Raw genomic sequence first — 11,831 nt, 5'->3', positions numbered from 1 at the left:
TTTCCATAAATGGCTGAATCAAAAATTATGTACATTCTTTTAAAAAGTAATATGTCTTCTATTCATTGTATTAAAGTTACTTTCCCGTGAAAACACTTAATCGTAAAAAATCATCAAGATGATTATTAATTTTATTTTATAATATTCTGCACACCATTTACACCCGCACTAACTCGCAGGAGGACGAAGGAACGTATATCCACGATGTGATAATGATTACAATGCTGCAAACATCAGCTAGTGAATTTTCGTGGGGTCATTTTATAGATATAATGCTTTCCCCGACATGTTCAGTTACAATGCACTTTTAAATCACGGAAGAGTACGGCCTGACATAAATGTTCACCATATTAGCAGCTTAATGATGAAATCCGTGTCGTGCCGACAATAGTTATTCTCAACTACTTTCGTAATCCTCTGCATAGTTTCTACATTCAAATTACGGGTCCGACTGGCTGTAAAAAGAATTGGAAATTATTTCGCACACTACTTGCAACGTTTTGACAGGGTTGATAAATCCATTTTTCAGCACACTGTTATTTTGTACTACAGCAAAGATACCACGTTTCTAACCCTAAATCTTAACCTAAATTGGAGAATACGGTTGGCCAGGCCAGGACTCGTGCTTCTTCCTTTAACCAGGTCGAGTGCCATTCATTAGTGGATATTCTGCTTTTTACGGATTTCGCGTGTTTGTGTATATTGTGTAAGGACTAACTCTATATATTGAGGTAACTCGTGTGAATTCCCAACACGGAACATATACGATCCCAAAATAGTTCACTTAATGTGTTCACATTGTTTGGCCACAGTTCGTAAGAATATTTATTTGTCACGACCTGACACGAAAACATGGGATCGTCTAGCGTCATATAGGTAAAATATAAAACGAATGAGAATAAATTATAAATGCATTAGAGATATCCCACCAAAGATCACAGTAGCTGATTCACCCCAACCCTTTGGGTATGTTTAAATAGTTTGAGTATTCATTCCAAGAATCAAAATATACAGCTGGTTTTAGGAAATGGGATTAGAAAGTGTACCACAGCGTGCCACATGTTTAGGGTTAAATATATGGTTCGATTTTTATCTTCTGAATGGAGGACAAGCGAAAGTTCGTTTCAGAATTGGAATATTGGTATCCGTGGTTTGGTAGTGTGTCAGTTATGCATGAAATCATGGCGGTGCATCCTATAGAAATGATCAGTAAAAGGTAGGTGATTAAAACTTTGATAATACCGTCCATACATTTGTGTTTGCTTAGCGTGAATTTCGCAATCAGTGGTACAGAATCGAGTCTGGACCAGAAACCATAGTCAGTATAATACGAGCATCTGTCGGCGAAGATCCGGAACAGAGTAGGTGCAAAATATTAAGTGCAACCCATGCTTGTAGTGATATTGCGACTAATGGGATCGAGTGGTCAGGCTCGCTGTCTTCGTTTACACATGTCACCGTATCCCAGTTGCGTATGCTCATGCTGTTGACCACTGGATTGTCTGGTAAAATGTCGATTATTTAGAAATAACGTGACGGACATATTGCTGAGTGCGGCGCTAAACAACGAACAAACATCTACTGTTCCTTAGTGTACGGTGAGATACAGTAAAGAACCCATGGATCTTTACCCCACCCTCTCGCAACAAGCATCGGTTGCTAAGGTAAACATAACAAGGGATCCAAAGCATTTGCACTTTGAATATTATCGTGTAGCGTAAGCTCTCATTGAATGCCTTAACATGTGCTGCATAGAAATCTTTTCTAAAGAGCGAAATGTTGCCGAGCGATATATTATCGATTAGCGTCTGTGAAGCAGACAGGGTACTTGTACCGATCTTGGCTGTTTTCAGGACGGTACAACCACAGACCATGGTTACTTAGACGAGTCTTTCGTTCTATTGTGTTGTGACTAGTGTAGATACATTTTGTGGAGGAAAAGATGGCTGTCGTTGTTGGGAGTTTTCATAAAACATATACACATTCCAGACGTTATACAAGACTAATGCAGTTGAACCGCGAAACAATCTATTTCCGTTGTCATGCTATTTTGCACGCATTTACTCTTCTTCAGTTGCCTAGTGAATTTTTATCTCTATCAACTTGACGATGGGTTTATTGCATATGGTATAACTTAGACTGGCAATTAAATTATCGAACATTTGCCAACATTTGACTACTAGATATGCACGACTGTCCATTGATTACCGTCGTGTCTTCTAGTACGCAAGTTCGTCGTGAAAGTGTGCTGATGACCTGGAATATAGTACTGAACGGTCTTGTTCTTAGTAAATTGTGAGGCGTGTAGCAAGTACTGCATCCTGCTACAAGAGTGAGCAAGCTGGGTAACAGCAATGTTACGGTGGGTGACACCAGGCAAAGGCGTCACGCATTGTTTCGAACCCGGTCTTCGTCGTCGAACGCTTGAGCCACAAGAAGATCCACGGCATGGGCACACGAAAATTTTGGGGAGAGCCGCGATGCGGTCCAAACATGTCCTGACATCCTGACTGTAAATGACTGCATCGCAGTCATGTCTTCACTGGATAAAGGGCCACATCGCGGCTAACGACGAATCTGAAGGGGGAGCAGGTCACCGATTGTTCAATGCGTGTGTTTGGGCTGGTGTGAGGGGATGGTTGCGGCTAGTGTCATCCATTTTGTTTTGAGGAGGTAGGGGTGCCATCAATTTAGTCGTCATGCGGGGTGTTTGTGCGCGTCACTTTGTAAATATAAACAAAAGCGCCATAAATGTGCATATCACAAAATGTCTGGAGTAGGTTACTCAATACAACTGTGGTGAATCACAAGCAAGGGAGTGGTGCTGGCAAACCTTAACACAATCTTGGAGAATTTGGTACACAACCCAGGTTACAGGTTCATGTCATGCCCAAGGGACGCAACTCTGCACAGCGAGTTTATCATTCTTTTCCAACTATCATCTCTGGCATGCAGAAATGTTTAGGTATATGTCAAATGGAAATGTGGGTTTCATTCCCCTATGGCAGGCAACTGCACAGCGAATTGCATTATCTCCCATCTGCATTCTCAAGCCATGGGTGATGTGTGGTTCATTCCCTCAAATACTCTACTGCAGAAGGCATGGCCACATCTACATTCCACTATTGTGTCCTGATGTCAATGCTGAAAGTGTGGTGATAAAAGCAAATTCAACAGTGTGAATATGGCTTCTGTATCAGAATATGTAACATACTGATAAACTGTAATCCGGAATATAACATGATGAAACCTTCATCAAAGAAGCTCCAGTTGTGTCTGTGTTGTCACTGTTAGTTTACAGTATCCATGGTTAATAAAGACAATGCATTCTGGATACATCTTGCCATGCTTTCAGAGGAAGTGGATATCCAACAATAACACTATATATCCATCCCTTCTGGTCCAGTTGTTGGTTGTGGGCTTGTTGATAATTGCTGCTTTCAGCAATGTTCCAGCAAATTCCTCAGTTGGTTCAACATCTGAAAACAGCTCATTAAGGATTTCACAAAATGTACATCCAACAAACTCACTGAAGAAGCTTTTACAGAAATTTTATTCACAGTCAAGTTCAAATGCATTGACAATCCAGTGATTAAGAAAAAGGTTTGGAGAAATGTCTTTCATAATAGGTGAAATCAACCCACAGATAGCGTGCTGGGTTATTTATTGGCTTGAATATAAATGTCAGCTCTACATGCAAAATATCAAACATACCACACTAAATTTTGAGCAAGAATTCCAAACTGAAGCACTACATCGTCATATTACATGTGAATGTATGAGATAAATCTTAGAAAATAATGTATGCCATCTACAATGAAAACAAAGTCCAGAAACTATTGGTTGAAAATCTGACTGTACAACACTACATCTATTGGTTGAATCACGGAACATGGATGACAAGGATGTACATATGTACGACAACTACGTCTCCATAGTAACAGCCTGTGACTATGGTGATGACAATACCTTCATTGTTCACCCTGACACTCAACACACTACACTATACAAGCATCATTTACAAGTGATATAAATATTGCAATTGTTTACAAGTACAATACAAACGGGGATAATTATCTTCTCTGTGTTTTGTTGTTCACGTCCTAATGATCACCAGCACATCACCATGGAAAGACCAAGTACGATGCAATGGGAGAACATGGTAACTTTCATGAAATAAATCAACTGAGATCTTTATACTTGGATGAACAGCTGTTGCATACACTGGCGTCTAAAAAACAAATGTAAGAAACTCCTGACTACAGCAAAATGGTTGGACAAAAGTCACAGAGAGATTGGCCTCTACTGTGCTCCACAGCAACTATGTTTACAATGCACAAATGCACGAAGTAGCCACATTCTTTATATCTTGCTTGCATACAAAAAGTCCACAAAAAAAACCTCTTTTTTTCTTGAAATAATGCAAATAAGGCAGCACTTGACACCAACCCGCTACCGCCAACAATGTTGACGGACAACCAACGAACACACAGATGGACAGACATGTCAGACGTATGAAGCTTCACCAAGACATCAGTGACTATTCTGTACCTGCTGCTCAATCAGGTGGTTTATTCATTCACTGTGCCTTTTCCTTTTTCTTCAGGAAGGGAACTTTAGCCTGCACCCTGGAACATCAGTATTATCAGTATTGTGAGGATTGTAATAACACAAAGAGCAAAGAGGCGAGTATAACCGTTAAAACCCAATTCCAACTACAACATGGCATTTTCATGTTGATTAATGTCGCAGTTATAACATGGCATTTTCATGTTGATTAATGTTGCAGTTATAACCGCACATTTTCATGTTGATTAATGTCACAGTTAAAACAACGCATTTTCATGTTGATTTATGTCACTCACTTATGATTTAGTGAGCGAGTTTAGTTTTATGCCGCACTCAGCAATATTCCAGCTGTACGGCGGCGGTCTGTAAATAATCAAGTCTGGACCAGACAATCCAGTGACCAACAACATGAGCATCGATCTGCGCAATTGGGAACTGATGACATATGTCAATCAAGTCAGCGAGCCTGACCACCTGATCCCATTAGTCACCTCTTGCGACAAGCATAGTCGCCTTTTATGGCAAGCATGGGTTGCTGAAGGCCTATCTACCCCTAATGTTGCAGTAACAACATAGCATTTTCATGTGCAAGGCAAGCTCCAGTGACTTTAGTTTTATGTGCTTTTTGCAACATTCCAGCAATATCATGGCAGTAGACAACCAAAATGTGGTTCACTAATTGTGCCCATGTGGGAAATCAAATCTGTGTCTTCAGCATGATAAACGCACACTTAAACCACTAGGCTAAACGACCACCGTGGCAAGCTTGAAATCATGGAGTTTTCCTATGTATACAGCTTTGGTGAAATAAAAGTCTCTGCCATGAGCAGGTGGTCACTTTCGGACACCAAGTGGCATAAGGGTTAATTTTACATCAATATTTCATTTAAATCATCACTGAATTTAAAAAAAAAATACTTATGAATACTTTAACTGAATTAAACTCATCCTCGATATCTCAAACTCGGCACGACAAATTTATTACCTCCCTTGGCTGGCTTTTATCCAATCATGTGTTTACACAGGGAAGTTGAGTGTACTAGTCACAACGCACCATCCCTTTTTAAATTATTTAAATGAGTAAATCTGGCAACAAAAATCATGCAGAGGTCCTCTGAAAAAGGTAGGTCTCCTTGCACATATCAATTTTTAAAGTTTCCGACCTGTCAATATGTCTGTACGATTTCCCAAAATTTGAGTCACCTTCAAACAAACCTCACAGCTACTATCACCATCTTTGTTGACACTGGCAAGCTCAATTGCAATGGCTGTTTAGCTGATTGGCTACTGTGAGAATGCGAAGCTTGCAAAGGGACGTAATAAAATGATCAGACCTAGAGGTATATAGGGTTTAGTGGAGATGAACGTATACCCTGGAGCTACTGAGGATGAAATAAACTGTGAAGTCAAAAACTTGTAACCAACAATGAAATTATATTTTCATAACTTGAGAGATATCGAATCAGTTGCCCTGATATCTATTGTTTACAACCAGCTAATGGACCCATTCAAATGAAAATTTGAAACTTAAGCTTTTTCTTCAAATGGGACCTAAAATAGATGATCCCTCTGGGAGATATAATGAATTGCTGCATAATATTCTTTTAATAAATGAACATGGACTCACTGTGCAATAATGTTGTTGAGCTGACTTTGTGCCATGTTGATGTAGTTATCGATCTGAACCTGTGAATATTTGGATAACACATGAAAACTCATTGAATCTCAAAAGAAACAGATCTGAAAATCTGGGAGTTAAACTAATACTATTACACTGTACATCTCAGCCATTTAAAGGTAATTACAGTACTTACCTCATAGATAAAGTACACAAAAGACTTAAAGATAACTTATCTGAACATACACTTGTCAGGTCTTTGAATGTCATTTAGAAGTGAAAATACATAAGAATGAAGATTTTTATGGATATCAACTTCTTTATGAGAGAACACAACGTTTCGGAGTTAATGCTTACTCCTTCATCAGGTGATTGAGAAAGGGATACAGAGGTGTATTTATATGTACAGGTAAAACAATAACAAAGTAACAAGTGGAATGAGTTAACGAAAGGTAGTATAAACAAGCACTGATAGGAAGCCGATAGTTAAGATAACAATGATGGAAGCCAATGGTAATGCATTACAGTTGATTGGATATGTTTACATAACATGATTGGGGATAAGGATGGAAGCCAATGGTGATACATTACGCATGATAGGATGATGTACATAACACACGATAGGGGGTGAGCATGTTACATGAGGGTTGGTGATGTACAAACACAAGTATGTACTCGGGTAGATAGGCTATACATGAATTACATAGATAGAATGTACACAGGTAGATGAGATTAATTTATCAATAAGTCCCAGGCACTTGGTAGGTACACTCCTTGGTCGCGGTTGATGGCTGGTTTCTGTCTCCGGATCTCGATGGCCTCTTGCAGTTTCCTTTGGCGCCAGTTGTTGTTGTTGGTAGATAGTATCCTAGTGTCCTCCCATCGAATTGAGTGTTCAGGGTTCTTGAGAATGTGTTCAGAGATGGCCGATTTCTGGTCGAGTTTCCTGACTGAGGTCTGATGTTCCTTCATTCTGGTGTTGATTGGTCTCAGCGTTTCTCCAATGTATAGGTCGCCACAGTTGCAAGGGATCTGGTAGATGCATCCTCTCGGGTTAGGGTGTTCACAGCTGGGTCCTTTACCGTTGGCTTTTAGGTAGGTCTTGATGGTCTTGCCACTGGAGAAGGTGACATGGATGCTGGCTTTGGTCTTGATGAGGCGTGATATTTGATGACTGATGGGGCCAAGGTAGGGTATGGTTACTCTGATGGGTGATGGAGAAGGTTTGGGGCGGGGTTCTCGGTCCTTAAGGGCCTTGTTGATGGTGGCTGTGACGAGCTGGGGAGGGTAACCGTTGAGTGTGGTGAATGTCTTTCTGAGGTGGTCCAGTTCATTGTTTAGGGCATCGGGGTGGCAGAGGGCTTTGGCACGTCTGGTAAGGGTGGCGATGATAGCTTGCTTGATCTGAGGGTGGTGGCAGGAGTTGTAGTGGATGTACTGGTCGGTGTGCGTCAACATTCCCGAAGCTGACAACAACAACACCAACCTCAAGACAGTCATCAACCTCAGCAGCAAGCTTCTCACACCATCTCAGACATCCCTCCTTGCTAAAGGCCTGAAGTATGTCCCAGTCGCCGCCAAGATCAACACAGATGCCTTCATCACCAGCATTGAAAGTGGACTTCAACAACTGGCTCCCAGTGGCAACGTAGACTACCTCCGACACCAGATTATAGACACCATCAAGCAAGCTCCCAAGCCCCGCCCCAACCTCACGCACCAAGAGAGACAGGCCATCACCGAACTCAAGAAGGATGACAGCATCACCATCACCGAAGCTGACAAGGGCAAAGCAGCAGTCATCATGGACACCCCGGAATTCCTCCAGCTCGTCAACAACAGCCTCTCAGACACCACCACCTACCTCAATATCAAGAAAGATCCGACGGCCAGACTGGAAAGACAACACAAGAAAACCCTGAAGGACCTCCATGAGAAGAGAGAAATCAACGACATCATCTTCAACCAGCTGAACCCTATCAACTCCCAAGCCCCATACGGAAGAGCCACCATCAAGATCCACAAGAACCCGCCCAAAGCCCGGATCCTAGTCTGCTCAAGAGGTTCAGTTTTCTACAACACCGCCCAGTTCCTCACACGTCTCCTCGCTCCACTTGGCAAAGATGGCAAGTCCTACATCAGCGACTCTTCATCCTTTGTCAACCAGCTGAAAGAATCCAACCCCACAGGCACCATGGTCAGCTACGACGTCGTGGACCTCTTCACCAACATCCCACTAGAAGAAGCCCTGGACATCCTTCGCAGCAAGTTAGCCAACCGGATAGATGACTTGGACACCCAGCTCACCATAGACAGCATCATCAACCTCGCCCGCAGCTGCTTTGACACCTCCTACTTCACATTCAATGGTAAGATATACAAGCAGATCCACGGTCTCCCCATGGGCTCACCTCTTTCTCCTCTCATTACAGAAATCTTCATGACCTCCTTTGAGGAAGCAGCCCTCTCCACAGCTCCGTTCCAGCCCCTCTGTTGGTACCGCAAAGTCGACGACACCTTCACCACCATCGCCTATGACAACGACCCCAATGAGCTCCTCAACCACCTCAACGACCAACATCCAAGAATCAAGTTCACCATGGAGACTGAGACCAACCAACACCTGCCCTTCCTTGATGTATACCTCCACACCACAGACGATGGACTTAGAACCTCAGTTTACCGCAAGCCGACGCACACCGACCAGTACATCCACTACAACTCCTGCCACCACCCTCAGATCAAGCAAGCTATCATCGCCACCCTTACCAGACGTGCCAAAGCCCTCTGCCACCCCGATGCCCTAAACAATGAACTGGACCACCTCAGAAAGACATTCACCACACTCAACGGTTACCCTCCCCAGCTCGTCACAGCCACCATCAACAAGGCCCTTAAGGACCGAGAACCCCGCCCCAAACCTTCTCCATCACCCATCAGAGTAACCATACCCTACCTTGGCCCCATCAGTCATCAAATATCACGCCTCATCAAGACCAAAGCCAGCATCCATGTCACCTTCTCCAGTGGCAAGACCATCAAGACCTACCTAAAAGCCAACGGTAAAGGACCCAGCTGTGAACACCCCTAACCCGAGAGGATGCATCTACCAGATCCCTTGCAACTGTGGCGACCTATACATTGGAGAAACGCTGAGACCAATCAACACCAGAATGAAGGAACATCAGACCTCAGTCAGGAAACTCGACCAGAAATCGGCCATCTCTGAACACATTCTCAAGAACCCTGAACACTCAATTCGATGGGAGGACACTAGGATACTATCTACCAACAACAACAACTGGCGCCAAAGGAAACTGCAAGAGGCCATCGAGATCCGGAGACAGAAACCAGCCATCAACCGCGACCAAGGAGTGTACCTACCAAGTGCCTGGGACTTATTGATAAATTAATCTCATCTACCTGTGTACATTCTATCTATGTAATTCATGTATAGCCTATCTACCCGAGTACATACTTGTGTTTGTACATCACCAACCCTCATGTAACATGCTCACCCCCTATCGTGTGTTATGTACATCATCCTATCATGCGTAATGTATCACCATTGGCTTCCATCCTTATCCCCAATCATGTTATGTAAACATATCCAATCAACTGTAATGCATTACCATTGGCTTCCATCATTGTTATCTTAACTATCGGCTTCCTATCAGTGCTTGTTTATACTACCTTTCGTTAACTCATTCCACTTGTTACTTTGTTATTGTTTTACCTGTACATATAAATACACCTCTGTATCCCTTTCTCAATCACCTGATGAAGGAGTAAGCATTAACTCCGAAACGTTGTGTTCTCTCATAAAGAAGTTGATATCCATAAAAATCTTCATTCTTATACACTTGTCAGTCACACATAGATCTAAAGTTATAAAGATAAAGCTGTGAAAGTCCAACGAGGACATTAATGTTCACCCAAACAACTGTATGTCATGACAGATAATACAAAACAATTGTACTTACCTTGTAAGTCTCATACACCTTGGGTAATGTGAAAATTGCAACAACAGCTGAAAAAAAAGACATCACATTATGTTAATAGGGATTCTAGTACAGCAATGGTTGAAGCAAATGGTAAACACATGTGTCACTGATTTTCATCATTTTGAAAAACACAAATTCTGTGAGCACATCTTAGAGGGAGAAGGCTGAGATCATTCACACAAAGTTTCAGATTCACATGCCACATAGTTTCAGAGGAGATGTAAAAAATGAAAAAGGGAAAAGTTAATGACAGATGAACAGGTGAGGAAATTTTAAATTTTTAAAACATTTCTACTGCCTGAAAAAAAATTTTGATTGTAAAACCTTTGGAATAGGTGGGTGAGGAGGGTTCACTTACCAAGGATAATAAGTGTCATTCCATTGAACCACGAACCAACATATGTGAGGACCCAAAGAAGCAGGCCAAACTGCAAGAAATGGACACAAGTATTCACAAAGGAGTCGATATAACATACTTATTTTGCTATCACAACTTCATTAGAAACCCTAAGGTATCAACCAAAGTAACTAGCGAATACTTTAATACAGCACAGTCAGCAACATTCTACATAAGGGCATTCAGTCCAGGCAAGACATACATGACATTTCAGACAACCTTTCACATAACAGGGCACACTGACCCAAACTCGCAAAAGTAGCCATTCCAGTCAATCAACAATGCAAGCATTTGTAACTCGAGGCAATTTCACCTTGGAATCCCATTATCTATGACAGCAAATGAATGGAAGTGAAATCATTAAAACACTAAAGGAATAAACTGGAAAGAGTTAAATAAGATCTTATTGTTGCCTCAAAGGTTATCAATGAACAATGCTAAAACATCTGACAAAAACATATGAGATGTTTCGAAAACTAAGTTGTCACTGGTGGAGACATTTGCAGAATAATTTCAACATTTGAAAGGGGCTGTTGCAAGTAAGGAAGCATGTGACACAACTGGAACGATTACACTTTGGAATGATGGCATACAAGGCATAACTTATGTTGATGGAGATAAAGCATCCCCAAAAAAGGAACCATGAAATAAAGAATGTATTAGTTTAGGCAACTTCCTTTGACCTCTTAAAGCTGTTACATTATGCTTGAACAGTTCCAAGCAGTACATAAAAGTATAAAAAGGAGTCAAAGATTCTGGATTTATGACACTTTAAAGGTCACATGCAATGTAAAACACAACTTTGCAGATTCTGGTACCTTTAGGTATGCACTTACCGAAACAAATCATAAAAAATGCCAATTCAACCTTAAAACGCCATGAAAAAGAAAGCCCGCGAAATCGGAGTTCAAACGTTTCACTAAATTCCCCCCAGCGCTGGGGGGAAAACTGGTTTCAACAGCTGTGCTGCGCTGCGTCCATAATGCATGCACAGTGAATAGGTTTGTGGAGCTTGAAACAGTATGCATGCCCAGCGTCTGAGGTCATGAGCAGTAGTCTAATCTTGGATGTGTACACAAACAAGTAAATAATCTACTCGTTACGTAAAACAACTTGCTGATTGTGGTAAGCAGTCTCTGTCACAGAGAAAGCTCAGTGTCTGGTTTATTCACACCTATATGTCTGTCTGCCTGTCTTCTAAAGACAACATGCAATACACAGCTTCAATCATTGACCACATGCA

General features: G+C 41.7%; 1 protein-coding gene across 5 annotated transcripts in view; it reads right to left on the bottom strand.

Moving 5' to 3' along the window:
• Positions 1-3,534: 3,534 nt before the first annotated feature.
• Positions 3,535-11,831, bottom strand: part of LOC137293930 (reticulon-1-A-like) — a 37,756-nt gene continuing 29,459 nt past the window's right edge. For all 5 annotated transcript variants that reach the window (XM_067824789.1, XM_067824791.1, XM_067824792.1 and 2 more), the window contains 4 exons: positions 10,550-10,619; positions 10,171-10,217; positions 6,197-6,255; positions 3,535-4,628 (listed from right to left, as the gene is read on the bottom strand). In XM_067824789.1, coding sequence (XP_067680890.1) covers positions 4,580-4,628; positions 6,197-6,255; positions 10,171-10,217; positions 10,550-10,619 — 225 coding nt within the window. In that variant the 3' untranslated portion in view covers positions 3,535-4,579. The remainder of the gene's footprint in view (positions 4,629-6,196; positions 6,256-10,170; positions 10,218-10,549; positions 10,620-11,831) is intronic.

This window comes from Haliotis asinina, chromosome 8, assembly GCF_037392515.1.
Source record: "Haliotis asinina isolate JCU_RB_2024 chromosome 8, JCU_Hal_asi_v2, whole genome shotgun sequence".
NCBI lineage: Eukaryota > Metazoa > Mollusca > Gastropoda > Lepetellida > Haliotidae > Haliotis > Haliotis asinina.
Note: the sequence above shows the minus strand (reverse complement) of the source record. Positions and strands in the feature narration are given on the sequence as shown.